This window comes from Aythya marila (genome assembly GCF_965140915.1).
Source record: "Aythya marila genome assembly, chromosome: 5".
Classification (NCBI taxonomy): Eukaryota; Metazoa; Chordata; class Aves; order Anseriformes; family Anatidae; genus Aythya; species Aythya marila.
Genome location: NC_139046.1, coordinates 62,866,664 through 62,881,882, shown reverse-complemented (window position 1 = coordinate 62,881,882; position 15,219 = coordinate 62,866,664). Strand labels below are relative to the sequence as shown.

The 15,219-nt window shown below is 34.4% G+C and overlaps 1 protein-coding gene across 5 annotated transcripts in view; it reads left to right on the top strand.

The window, feature by feature from the left end:
- The window catches only part of SBF2 (SET binding factor 2), a 253,227-nt gene that overhangs the window by 108,224 nt on the left and 129,784 nt on the right, over positions 1-15,219 (top strand). For all 5 annotated transcript variants that reach the window (XM_082761347.1, XM_082761346.1, XM_082761349.1 and 2 more), the window contains 3 exons: positions 8,417-8,530; positions 10,149-10,259; positions 12,069-12,174. In XM_082761347.1, coding sequence (XP_082617473.1) covers positions 8,417-8,530; positions 10,149-10,259; positions 12,069-12,174 — 331 coding nt within the window. The remainder of the gene's footprint in view (positions 1-8,416; positions 8,531-10,148; positions 10,260-12,068; positions 12,175-15,219) is intronic.

Sequence of the window (15,219 nt, the reverse complement as noted above, 5' to 3'; positions counted from 1 at the left end):
GCAAAGCTTAAACCACGTGCAGAGAAAGGGATCTGTCCCAAATGAGTAATTGGCATGAGATTACTAAAGCTTCAAATAATTTTTCTTAAAATAAGGAATCATGCATGATCTCCACATCTCATTTACTGTGCTATTAGTAGAAAAACAAAGGGCTTGCTGACCTTGACACAATTTCTGTGCAAAATTTTGCAAAGGGCAAACTGTTTGTATAACTATCATGAAGAACTACAGTGAAAGTTTTTGTAATGGCAGATGTTCATTCTCTCTGACTGACTGAATGATTAAAAGTACAACTATAATTTCACTATCTGTTCATATTTCATAGAATCATTGAATCAATAAGTTTGGAAAAGACCTTTAAGATCATCTGTTCCAACCATACCCCTACTACCAGCATTACCCATTAGGGACCGTGTCCCTAAGCACCATATCCAACCTTTAATTTCCGTTGAGTTCGAAATTATGCCTGTCAGCTTCCACCCACAAAACTGCAAAGCTATATCAAATGTTTCGTATTTTCTAACTTTTGTATTAATACCTCAGTTTAAATGGGTTTTCCTCACTCTGACATGAAAAGGAACCTAATATTTCTTCTCTGCCCAATGTTAATCAGAACTAAATGCACTGACTTGAATGGCATGTGCATCCTGAGTAGAGATGTACAGTCAGCATGCCTGGGTTGTCCTCCTGATGCCTGAAGATGCCTAATGTCCCTAAAAAAAAAAAAAAAAAAAAAAAAAAAAAAAAAAATGCAATTTACAGAGGTGGTGCAGATGTGATTCAAAGACCTGGAAGTACCTAGTCATCCAGAACCAACAGAAACAAAGAGCAGATGGACTAGTCTTGGAGAGTTGGATTACAGTTCAGAGTTGCTTTTTCTAGAAGTCTTCAATGTTGGAGATTTGATAAGTAGAAGATTTGGGCATACAAACTCAAGACAGACATGTTGAGGTTCTGAAGATGAAAGTAGAGACAGAAGAGGAGGGATGGTTATGGTTCATGTGTGCTAAAATTCTGCTGAACATTGATTGAACAGTTGTTCATGAGTTCTCAAGCTGGATAAGTCCCTTAAGATCACCTACATACAATAGCTTGAACAGTTTTTTTGGACTATGTTGGTAGGTCATTCTAATCTTTAAAAATTTACTTCAGTTCCTAATGCAGATTTTGGCTAGATTGTTTGTTATTTTTAAGTTAAATGTCAGTTGCTAAAAGCAGAGCTGACATCTTAAAATAATCTGATTGTGGTAGCAAAAGTGGGTTCGTGCAAGTTGAAGACTAGCCCTTAATGTTTGAGGGCTAAATCAGAGCAATGAGTATCTCTGAATAAAAAAAATATGGTTAACATGAGTAAAATTGGCTGCTTTCATCTGTTTTCTCGGCTGCCATGTCTGTTGCCTTTAAATGAGCTGCTATTTTCAACTGAAGTAACACAAAATCAGTCACTTCTTTCTACTCAAAGTTTTAACGTAATTTCTTAGGCTGAAACTGAAGTTTATGTGAAAATATCCATTTATCTGTTCATTTTCCACAAGGAACGCTTTAAACAGGTCCAGTATCAGCCACACGTAACTGACAGCAGAGATCTGCTTCCAGTAGGTTTTAAGTATATAAGTGGGTAGGAAGCAGAAAGAGCTGTTATGTTGTCCACTAACACATGAGGGAAAACTATAAGCCCTTGTCCAACATCAGGTAATCCACAAATCTTTTTAATCTAATGACATAAAGCTACAGGAAATGAAATTAATTCATTCTACTACAAAGAGCTATTTGCTCACTATATGGATGCTAAAATTACTTTTCTTCTCTATTCCCCATAAATGAGATCAAGCCTGAAATTAAGTCAGTTTAGGTTTTAGAATTGTATACACTTTTTCATTTGTAAAATTTTGTTCTCCAGAAGAAGGATGGGAATCAGAAACAGGTCAGTATTCACCTAATTGATTTTTTTTTCCCCCTATATTTAATAAACTCTAATTTAGGCTTAACCCTGCATTAGTATTTTGTGTGTTTGTGATTTGGATATTAATAGAGAATTAATATGTTCTTAAATTAATTAAATATGTTCTTAAAGCTATTACATAACATACACGGAACACTGAATATAACTTTTCTAGCATACTATTATATTGCTTTATAATCTCTGAGTAATATTGTGAACCTCTATCATAAAGTAAGATACATTCAAATATGTTACTCTAAATGTAAAATTTTCTTTAAAGAAAGAAAATAAACTATAATTTGGGGACAGAAAGAAAACATTTTGTAGAGAAAAAAAAAAAAAAAAAAGTATTTTGTCTCTGAAGGTGGATAGGAGTAAATGTCAAGGGAGGAGTAGAGGACCATGACATGTGGTGATTCCATGGGTGCTCCCTCTGCAGTCTGTGGAGCAGCTGAGCCACAAATGCCTGCTGCATATTTAGTAATCGCTATGAATTTCATGAATGTGTCCAATCCTGTCATGGTCCCTGTGCATTTCTGTTACTTGCACTGTTTTGTAGCATAAGAGTTTCATAAGTAACTGTTGTGTGAAGAGCTACCTCCACTTGTTTGAGCGTATTTCAGTTGGCATGCTGATTTCCTGGTTGTTACTGTTTTTATTGGTGTCCCTTAAGACTAACTGTAAGCAACTCATTTACTTTGCGTTTGCTGTTGTGGTTTTTGGTCAGATGTTGAGGTTTCCGGTTTTCTTGTGAGGCTATCGGGTTCAGGAGTCAGAAGTATATAAAGAGTAAAACTAAGCAGTAAGTAAAGAACTTGATCCAAAGGACTTTTTAACAGTTCTGCACTCGGTTTGATTGGTTCAGCTCTTGTCATGTTTCATGTAGTGTGAGTGCTGCTGCTTTGGCAAGCAAGCACACTAAGAAGCTCCAGTGAAACGTCTCTGATGTCGCTTTGATGCTAAACGTGGAAACTAAACAATTACACTATTCTTGGCCTTCATAAGATGTCATCTGAAACTCATAATTTTCAACTGTGAATATATATTTGTGATCTAAAGCAAGCAAAATGCGTAGGATAGAAAATGTAGTGGGATTATTTGATGTTCACCTTCGTTCTTGCTTCAGGTTTGCCAAGTAGTGCACACAGTATGCTGAAGGAACAGGAGGCAGTGTTGAACTGTTACATTGTGCCCAGTTGGTTTTACACTTTTCCATAGCTGTGGAGGTTTTATTAAAGCAAAAAGACGCTGTTATTGATAGTTTAATTTAAAGCAAAGTAATACCTTATTTAATAATGTGTATCAAGCCCACAAGTATTTGATTTTATTTACGTCTATTAAAATTGTATTAAACCGTTTTCTAGACTGTGGATTTGGGACATTGTGCCTGATCTGTTGGCAGGTAACTCCAGTTGTCAGTTACCTCCTGTATTAGAAATACTTGAATAATTAGACTGAATTTGTCTAGTTTGGGCTTAATGCCATATACATCCCTTGGCTGAACTGAAGAACAAATAGTTCTCAGAAAACAAGCGAGCAAACAAATAAATAGCAGAGTAATGATTAACAATGCTGATCACAGTTAATTTTTCTAAGCTATTAGCTATCAGGCGATTAATACTGATCGTTGTTGTTTTGTTTTGTTTTGTTTTTCTTTTTGCCATCTGAACTCAAATTGTTTTGGGGAAATATTTTTTTTAAACGCTTGCACAAATACATTTTATTAATTTGGCTACTTTTATTGACAAAGTTCATGAACTATAAAGTGATTCTGTTAGTTCTGTATCTGGTTATTGTACATTCCAGTGTACCTCAAACACATCTGTTTGGGACACAAACATGTTAAATGTCCATTTCACATGATACGAGAAGAAAGGAAAACAGTTGGAATATTCGTGCTCTCTCTAGCTCCGTATTCTCACTTAAGTAAGAACCTAAAAACTCACTACTGTGTGTTGCCAGAAGTTGACATATGAATTTTTGAGTTTAGGTGTGGGTGTGTACATTCATTAAAACTCATGGAAATTTAAGAATGTATTGGTTTACTGTAAACGTACAGGCCACACAGTTTCTTGGTCAGTCTCTGAACAGTTTGCCATACAACAGTGGCAAACAAGTTGAGCAAAATGAAATTTTGCTTCAAAAGAACGTAGCTTCAAAAGAACGTTCACTGTTTTCTGAGAGTTCATTATGTTTTTATGTATTGTATTATTTATTGGTAAAAAGGAAAAGAAAAAGGAAACAAACAAACAAAGAAAACTAAACCATGGGTAAATGAATTAAGCAGCATGCTGTAGAACCAGATCGGATTTTTCTGTTTCGATTTAAATTGATACATCCTCAATTGTGTTCTACTTGCATACACAATAACATATACATGTACATGCCTATTTCATTGTATTTAAAAATGTTAAAGATATAAATCTCTGTAGTTTTAGAATTGGTCATCATCTTGATTTTTTTAATGTTTTTGATCTCATGGGAGATAAGTATTAACGTTCATTGTTGTGCTGTTGTCTATACCTTCCCAACAGTTTGCCATATGACAACTTAAAATTAGTCTGAAAAATGCCTAAAGTTAGCAGTTTGGCAGTGCCGATGTATCCGTTTATCCAAAGGATACAGTGGAGTCTAGAAGAAAAAAGGCAGCCTTTAAAACGAGAAAAAGACTCCTATATACCTTCCATGTGTCAGATGCCAAGACTGTCACAATAAAAATATGTGAACAAGGAACAAAGATTTATACAAAGATGGTTTCTGTTAGCTTGGATGAACGTATTAAGAATCTCAGTATTATCTGGTGTGTTTTTCTCAACCAACTGCTTGATGGACTTGAGTCAGCCATAGTTTGCAGATTCCCTGTGTAACTTAATTTAGAAGCCAAGTCAAGATATGGAAGCAAAGAGGATTCTGGCATTGGCAGGCAGGGGACAAGATCCTGATGAGCTTCAATCAAACTCAATTAAACTTCAATCAAATAAACTCCAATCAAATTATAATTACAGGTGACCAAATATTGTGAAAACTTGTATGATTGTACATTATCATGCAGTTCCTTTCATTAATACAGTTATGTCAGTCTGTTACCTATTCCTTAGCCTGACAGTCTTTTTTTTTTAAGACCTTAAGTCATTAAACACAACACAAAACATGTATTTGTTTCTGTTCTAAAGTCACAGATGATTCTGAATTAGATTTTAAATATGTATCACTTTTTGAACTAAATGGATCTTTAAACATCTGGAATACTGTTTTTCTACCCAGTGGTATTTTTCCCTCATCTTACCTGTTTTCAAAGTCTGTCTATATGTAAAGGTAGGAAGGGAGGGGAAAAAAGGAATCTGTTTGAAAATATAATTAAAATTAAGAAAATTCTGAATATGCTCTACCATAATATGAAAAACTACTTGCCAACAACATAGATGAAAGATGTTGGGAAGCCTCATAGCAGTATGCCAAATACAATTATCATCTTCTTCCAACCAGTACAAGTGCAAAAGGAAAACTGTGGTTATTAACTAGATTTGTTTTTAAAAAATAGTAACAGCATTATCCCATTTCTTATTGAAACCATTTAATTTTATCTTTTAATTTATGAATGCTTAGAAAGGTTTTCTTTAACATTCAGTTATTCTTAATTTATTTGCAAACTGAATGCTATATGTAAAAAATCTATTAAGAATAAAACTTCATATTGTTCATTCTGTTTAGAGAATATTTTTTCCTTAGATGAGAAAGGAAATTTAGAAAGGTGAAATGTGCATGTGTCTGAAGAGAAGTACAACTAGAAAGAATTGAGTTTGTGGTTTTACCACTTTGTATTTAGCATTGCTAGAGAATGCATATGCTGTTAATACTTAGCTTCAAAGTAGGTTAGAAGTCATGTGTTTGCCATGATTATCTGCTTAGTCTCCTGACTTCCACTAATGTGCCTGCCTGCCTGTCAGAACACTTAGCTCAGGAAGGAATATGGCTGTAGTCACGTTGGTACATTTGCCTGTAGATCTTGAAGTAAGAGAAATTGTTTTAATAGTGTAAATGATTTATCAGTTTAATACTTTGCTGCTATTGTGCACTTAAAATTTTAAGTTGTATTTAGTTATGAATTAACACAGGACTTGATATGAGGTTGAGTGGATTTGATGAAGATGACCTTTCTCTTCCCTGTCTATGGATCCTGAGTTTTCATTATCTTAGTACTGCTTTCATCTAGAGAAGCTTCCATGTTGAATGGAAATGTTGAATAAATTTTAATTCATTTTTCCCAATGTTGTCATTGTCCAAAATTTGTTGGCTAGCCAGAACCTGCTACTTTTATGCCTAGAATTTATAATTGTTCTTTAGAACAGTTGAAGGTTTTTTTTATGTTTAGTGGTATATGGTGGTTGCTGGAGGCTTGCTCTTTTTCAGGGGTGCCTGTGTCATTCAAGATAGGATACTAAGCCATATGTGAGCCTTTTGTTGGACTCCTAACGCATAAGCATCACTATACAATTCTTGATATCTTGAGAGACTATAGACTAAGTGAATACCACCTAACTTCAGTGTCCTGAGGAACCCCAGGCAGTTTTACAGGAACCCCATAATCTTGTTTACTTTGTGTATTAAAAAGCACCTAAATATATTATACCGTTTGTCTCCCCTCTGATATAAATACAAAAAGTTACAGTCTTTCAGGTCTATATACCACTAAGGTATGTGTGTTTGCGCATGTTCGTGTGAATCTTACTTTTAAAATACAAGTATTTGTGTGCATTTGTATGTTTGACACAGAATTTGAGAGCTGTTCAGCAGCTTCCAAGAGGCACAATTCTGTTTTTTACTAGCTACATATTAGTCTGTGTGACACTGTGAAAAATCATTTTTTGTTTGTTTGTTTTTTATTCCCCCCAAATCAGTAGGTGTGCTAGTTTCCCTTCTATACTGAATCTTTGTTATGTGACTGTTGCTTTCTATTTCTGGAATCTTTCTGTCCAATGTCTTTACTTATTTTTCGTCCTGCTGTGTCATGTTGAGAATAAGGGATCTTTGCATGATTAAACAATTTGGTTATTTGCTTTGTTTTTATGCAATTTTATTAAAGAATGGGCAAGGAAAGAATTCTGTACCTAGGTGTCGCAACTTTGTGCAGTGTTTTTTACCAGTTGTTTATGACATTTAACTTCACATAACTGATACTCCATTTTGGAACACCAAACTCAAGTAAGTATAATAAAGGTTATTTGAAGTGTGGCTAATGATCAGAATGCTACCTGTAATTATAAATATGAAATAAACTGCTCATCACTTCAGGTATGCATGTCAGAGCCTGAATTTCTTCTGTTCAGAAGGAGCAAGGGTCAAGACAAAAGAGAGTTAGCAACAGGAGCTCTGTATTTTGGCTTATAGTAACTGAATGTTTTTCATAATTGAATCATTTATAAAGTCATTCAAAGTAGTTATATTTTTTTTCCAATTTCTAATTGGATACATTCATTTGCTTAAAGATACCATACATTCTGAATTGAGGTAGTAAAATAAAGTTCATTCACAGCATTCCTGGCATTTCAGACAATTTTATCAGGTTTCTTTCTTTTAGTAGAAAAGCAAAGTTGGATTTATTTATTTATTTGTTTATTTTTAATAAACTAAAGTGCTGACCAGGAACATGATAGAAATAGAAGGCCGATATTTCATGTTGTCAGATGGAAAGGGAAGTCATTTTTCTCGTGTTCCCAATTAAGATAGGACAGTGATTTTTGCTTAAAAGAATGCTCGTTTGGAGGAACAAATAATACACTTGGAAATTTGGTGGGTGGTGTAGGAGTGGAGAGAATTACATGCAAAAATTGGAACGAGCATACTGTCTGTCATTTGAAACTCAGTTAATGAATTTGTCAAAGAATGTGAGGAATTTCAGAAATTAGAATAATTAGTGACATCTTTCGTTTTGGCTAAGAGTTAATAATAAAGTATTTGTGACTGAAAAATAAGTGCTGGCAAGGAGGTTATAGTAAGTTGCACAATACCATGAACAACTGCAAGTTTATCTGCATTGTGCCATTCTGTTTTTTTCTAACCGGAAACATAGTGGTTCTTAAGTTTGAGAAATTGAGAAATTTATTGAGAAATTTGAACTACTTTTCTTGTGAAGAAATTCCAAATTTGTTGGATCAGGCTGGAGATGACTATGTAGATCCAGATATACATATCTGTATTCTTTGTCTCAAAACTCTTTGTCTGTAAATTTTATTTACACCAGTGCATGGCTTTATAGATGAGTTTCAGCAGGTTTAACTACATCTAGAAGGTTTTAGAAAGTTCAGGTAACCATTGGAATGATCTCCTCTTAGTTGACTTCATTACTAGTTTCAAACAAGGCATACACTTCTTTTCTGGTTAAGTCTATTTGAAATCCTGAGAAATGTAGACTTACAAGAATGCTAAAATTTTACCTAGAGATGGCTTATTAATTGAAATGTTTCTGTTTTCAAGGGAACAAAAGAAACCGAAGGTGAAGAGGAGTCTGGTTTAATTCCGCCTGCTGAAGTATTTGCTCCTAAAAGTTTGGTGTTGGTGTCCAGACTAGATTATCCAGAAATTTTCAGGGTAAAGAATTTACCATTGCTATTTATAATCTCTGTCAGCAGACAAATCTGTTTTTAATGAATAGCAGTCACAGTACTCTGATTTAAAGCATCTCAGGACTGATTTGGGAATTTAACAGCAAAAGCAGAGCTTAGATTGAACTAGATAAAATTCAATGTTTATGATAGTAAATAGCCCCTACAGGTTAAAGCAGTGCTTTTTTTTTTTTTTTTTTTTTTTTAACACTCCAAGTACTCTTAAATCTATGTAGAAGACAAAATAGAGATTTTTCTGGGCTCAGATTACTATATATTGAAGTAAATTATTAAGACAAAAATTAACTTAAGTAAAAATAACACATTAATGATAATTGATTAAATATATAGTGATAAGTCAATAGTGGAATCCTAGTTTTCTTTCATTTATAAGGTAAACATGTCAGAGCTTCTTCCAGATAGAATTAAGATTCATAACGGAGATTTAGGATCTTGGATCGCTTTCAGCTGATGAGATAGAGTTTGTGGGAGAAATTAAGAGCTTAAATTTTTATTAAGCTAATATATATTAACAGAAAGAAATATACTTCAGTTTACAGATCAAGGGAGGAAAATCATTCAACAGTAAGTTGTCATTGAACATGAAGAATGATTGTACCAACTCAGACTAACAATCCACATAACTCAGTATTTTGTCTGCTAGTATCGCTTAGCAAATGCAGTGCCAAACGTGTAAAAAAAATGGTAGGCTGTAGAAATAATTCCACAGAATACTTTCCTAGTCCTGTGTGAATTAGTTTAATGACATCCTGAACCAGAGGTGTCAATTGTATGGGTTTTCATATAATTTGTCCAATTTCTTAACTCTTGATTTTACAACATCCCATGGCAAGGAGTTTCTCAGCTTAACTATGTGTTATATGAAAGGGTACTGTTGGAATTTTGTCTAAGAAGAGAGTTCCTAAGATATTTACGGAATTACCAAAATTATAGCAGTTAAAAGGCACCAAGAGGATGTTGTGGGACATAGTTATTTCCTTTTATTCAAAGGCTTTTTGGAACATAAAGTTAAATTATCTTACATTAAATTAAAATGATAAAGCTGTACCGTGATTTCTCAATCAAAACTGAATCCATGCAAAGCAAATACTGAAATGTTAATATGCTGTTCATTCTAAAAATATGTTTGTATCGAAATAATAAAATAAAGAATGCAAGTTAAACAATGTACAGAATTGTTGATTCTTGATGCTAGCTCATTAGCGCATCAGTGTTTTACTCTGGAAACCAGTCAGGTTTAGGTCCAGAGAGCTCAAAGTGCAGACAAAACTATGATTTTATCATTCTTAAAAGTAATTAGTAGTAAAGCACTTTTTATATAATTGAACAAACTCAATTAAATAATGAATTTCCTTTACAAAAGAGGATATCTGCACCTGCCAACACATACATCACTTTTAAGTAGCCAAGTTAATTTTTTTAATGAGCAGTTGCTTTGATAGCAACTTTGTCTTAGATTGGAATGTACTTCACTACATTATCTATTAAGACACTTTTAAAAAAATTATATACATATATCTTTAACTAATCTGATGTGTGCCCTTCCTGCATAGCAGGCTAACATATTTTTTGTGTCTTTCTAGGCATGCCTGGGACTGATCTATACTGTGTATGTGGACAGCCTGAATGTGTCACTGGAGACTCTGATTGCAAATCTTTGTTCATGCCTTGTCCCTGCTTCTGGAGGGTCTCAGGTAAATGGAAATAAAAGAAAAGAAAATAAAAAAAAAAAAAAAAAAGGTGTGGGGGGATATTTTTCCAGTTAATTTAATTTATGAAGAAAACAAAAAATAAATTCTTTAAATATTTTTGTTGAAAAAAGATCATAGTTCAGCTGAGTGCTTTCCCTGTGGCCTGTGAGTGCTTTCCCTGTGGCCTGTCTTCTAAAGACAGCAAAAATTCCATTCCAGGATAAGGTCAAAGGGTTAATTTTGTCACTGAGTTGGCTTTTTACAAGGCACAGTAACAAATCAAGCAGTTCATGTAAGTTTAGTTTTTAATAATAATGTGTGTTCAGGAGTATTTGTGCTTGCTATGGATTTTTATTTTTTTTTTCCTTTGCAATTTTTGACATGTCCTTTCCTTTAGTTCATTTACCTGTGACTTTTCCATGTTGCAGTTCAGGATTCCAATCGACTTTCCTTTGGGAAATGCTTAAAAAAAAAAAAAATTAAAAAATTACTTGGACATGTTTTTTTTTCAGAATTAGTTAAATATTCCTGGTAACCCATGCATTCAAAAATATGAAAAAAGTTTGTCAGTAAATACACTTCTTTCTGCGAGCAAATAGTCAGGTTTGTTTGTTGATTTACTTTAAATAAATTATTCCTATATATTTTTAGGTTTCCGTTGGGTCTTATTTGCTTGGTCCTTACATTATGCTGTAGCATTACAGTCCTTATCATGAAACATACCTGGAAATCAAGAATGCAGCTGGCAATATTTGAGGATAGATTTCATACGCATTTTCTCACACTTTATACCCAACCTATGTATTCTTGAAATCCTACAAATCACAAATTCTTTTTTTTTTTTTTTTTTTTTTTTTTTTTAAACCCATAGCCCTGTTTACTTTGGTATTTCTCTTAGCTCGAAAAGAGGCAAAATCTCCTCTTAGCTTAATCAAGATCTACTTGAATGCTCTCCAGGAAACCATGTCTCTGTTGTTTTGCATCCTAAGTTTCAGTTTTGAAGGGAAGTAATTAGATTGTATCTTGTCAGGAGCCCCCATTTTCAGTGGTATTTGAACCTCAAATTACACATTCTGGTGGTCCACTTGAATTTCTAGCTCTTCCTTCTATCCTGTTCTCCTATAGCCCCATCCATAAACGGGGCTTTCAACAGTGTCTTTTCCAACTGCTAGAAGAGGGAGGGAAAGTGCATGCTCCTCTGGCTATTCTGCCTTCTGCTTTCTTTCTTCAGATGAAATGGTATTTCACTTGTAACTTTAATTTCTTACTTTCAAAGTTTCATTTTAACCAGAAAATCAGTTTTTCTGTTTTCTTTCTTAAGCTTTGTGCTTACAGTGATAAATCTGAATTATGTATCTTAGAACAGGAACACTCTTTTGTTGTCTATCTCCAGAAGACCTTGAGGACCTCCAAGATTGTTCATATGTCCAATGCTGAAATGATCAACTGCAAAACTTTTAGGTTGGACATTAGGAGAAATTTCTTTACTGGAAGGGTTGCACAGCATTGGAATAGGCTACCAAGGAAAGTGGTTGTGTCAACAAACTTGCAGGTCTTCAAGAGGCACATAGATTAAGACTGTCTAATTCAATGGACATGCAAGGATGGCACTATCAGGCTATACATACAAAGAGACATACAATTGTCCTCAAATGATGTTTCAGATCTACGTTGGTCAGTTCAGTTATTGGTACTGATTTTAAGATTCTGTATACGGAATTTTTGCAGAATGAATCACTTATCTGTATGACAACAGTGTATTTATTCTGTATAAAATAAATTTATACTCAATTAAAAAAATTCTTTCTACAGAAATTGTTTTCTTTGGGAGCTGGAGACCGACAACTGATACAGACTCCTCTACATGATAGTCTTCCTGTTACAGGCACCAGCGTGGCTCTTCTCTTTCAGCAACTGGGTATGTCTAGGCCTGACTTAAAAAAAAAAATAAATTAAACTACAGAGTGAATTATTTTCTGTTCTCATTCAGCTCAAATCATGCGCCAAGAAAGCTACATGGTAAATATTAATTTTTTGGGGGGGAATGAAAGAATGACTAATAGCGCTTTTATCCCCCTAATCAGACATTATTATAAACTTTTTGTACTTCCTGCTTGTGGTAAAATATCTGCAATGTTATCTGCTGTCTGCAAATGTTCTGTGAGCAGGCTTTTCGGTTACAATGACATTCATGGAAAAAGATTCCCCACCCCTTGGTTATCGTACGAACTGGACAGAACCAAGCAGGTTAATAAACTATTGTAACTGGAAAAGCTCATATAAAAGATAGTATATAGTTATATTGGTAACTACATGGAATTCATGTTATTCTGTTATCATCTATTGTTCCATATCTTTTATGAAGAAGATGTAACACAATCCTCAGCGAATGCTTACTTGTTCATTACAGGAACAACTTCATGTAACTATGACCTGGGTACCTCAACACTAATCTCATGCCTCTCGTTGAATTTTAACAATCTGTGTTAGTCTTCTTTTCCTGGGCTTCTGAAGTGGCTTGGAAGCACAAACTTGTGGGAGCAATGGGTTAAGGGCAAAATCAATAGTCTTTTCTCTGAATCTGTGAGCCTCATGGTTAGTCTTAAGTGGCCTCAGAATATATGTTGCTGACCATTCTTCTCATAAATGGAAAACAAGGACAGATGCTAACTGTTTTACCAGTTTACCAGCTAGAATAGTGCAGAAAAGCAAGAGAAGTCTGAGAACTTGAAAAAGCATCCTGTGGGGGGGAGAGAGAGAGAGAGTTCTCTTTCATATATTCTACAAAAAGAGAAACAATGTGCTTAAGGATACAATTTGCATTAAAACCTGGCGTGAAATTTGGCTGGAAAGATAGCTGAAATAAGAATCGTTAAATAATTAAATAAATAGTTTGCAGAAAATGACATACTGAGGTAATATTCAAGCCATTAACATTCTCTTATTAAGGCAAAAGAATATCCTTTCTGCTATCTGGAGAGGATTTTTTTTTTCAGGCTGATGATCGTTCTGTCTCAGAACATGATGAGGACTAGGAGTTAAAGCAGATAAATTGTATAGCAAATTTTGTTGCTAGACTCATGTTGAGGAAATTGCCTTCCTTCTGGGAAATAAAACAGTGAAAATCTTCTTCCAGTCTCATTCGTAGAACTACTATTTTTAAAGACAAAGTCTAGTATATATTGTTTGAAAAAGGGCTGGTAAGCTCCTACTGCTTTCCCCAGTCAGTCATAATAGAGAGTTTAGTGTACAGTAAGCAATTGTAAACAGATCCTTTGTAATGGGAACCAAATTTAATGTAGATACTTAAAATACTCCAATGTAGCCAGATCATCTTTCTTCTTTAAGAGACTGCTTTCAAATCTTAAACCTTACTTAGGCATGAAAGAGACTGGGGGACTATGGCCCAAATTCTCAGCAAGTATGCATTTTTGTAAGCCACAGAAAATACATCTAAGTGATTGGATTTTGAAAACTAGCTGCACTCTGGTCACCACATGAAAGAGAAAAACAGAAGTGTTTATTTCTTGAAGCCATGTTCTTGAATGCTTCAAAAATATTGGAGAAATGATAGTTTTGTGTAATAACTCTTGCTGAGCATCCACGGAGAAATTATTCTTGTCAACACAGTAGTAACTTGTGTTTCCTACTCCAGCTAGTTTTAAGGTCTAGTCGTTTGGCAGTAGAAAATCCAGGCAACAGAAAATTTCAGATCACAGAGCCATTAAAACTTATGTCACAGGAAGCGGTATCAGATCTAATAAGTACAATGTCACCTACTACTGGTAATGTTTAATTGTATCCTTCCTAAAAGAATATTATCCCAAATGGAATATTATTTTTTTTGATAGTGGTTTAAATTAAAAAATGCAGCTAATGTATTATAGATGCTAATTATCCTGACCACAGTCAGGTTTTACTTGGGTTATTATGTCATTGATATTACCCAGAACATACTACAGGCCATGGTTCAAACGTGGAAAGGCCCAACAACATTGTCTCTTTTGTGAAAATGTAAAGTAGGGCATGAGGCAACATAAGTATTGTATGGTATGTCATGTGGTATGGTGTGCTTATTCTGTAAGTATGGTATGAGGTACCTAAGTTAAGGCAGTTTATTTTGGGCAATTCTACTGAAGGTTACTGTAAATTCACAGTTCTGAAAATGTCAAAGAAAGCAAGACTTTTAGCCAGTGCTTAGATTAGCTAACATCTGACACTTGTCTATTGTGTGGCAAACTTGGGTTGTGTTTTATGTCGCAGGATTGGTCTGAGACAAACAACAAAGGCAATCTGAAAAGTCATTGTATCCATCAGATTTATAGAGAGAACCTGTGTGGAGGGAGAGTGGGAATGTAAATATGGAAGAGGAAACCAAGAGGACCATCTCTTCCTCTTGAATTCTTAGTAAGCTTGTGTGCAGAGTGAGCTTTATAAATTCCACTCATGTATAAAACTGAATAACAACACTTTCATATGAGAATTGAAAATCACTTTCAGACACATGGGATGTAAGTCAATTTTATTAAGGACATTTTATTAATGAATAAATGTCTACACGGATGTGTCTACACCTCTGACTTACTCTTTGTCTACCATCTCTTCTTTTCCCATTGTCCATTAGCATACTTGCTGTAAACAGTCTGATTTCTATATTTTTACTGCTTTCTTTTCTTATCCTAAGTTGCACTAAATTTTGGAGGTCCAGTCTTTCTTGCTTTATGGTGGCTTGTAAGGAGTATAAGAGTCAGTAAGCATATATGTACCTGGTACCCTTTCCAAGTATGCTGCACATACTGGATATGAAAGAAGGATATAAAAATCAGCAGGAGATGGAGAGAGAGGGAGAAATTGCAAGAAAGCTTGCTCATTACTCACAGTACTGGGTAGAGACACTTCATTTGGCCTGAAGAAGAGAGAGATAGAGGAAACTATGTGATTATAAAACCTGGCACATCATCAC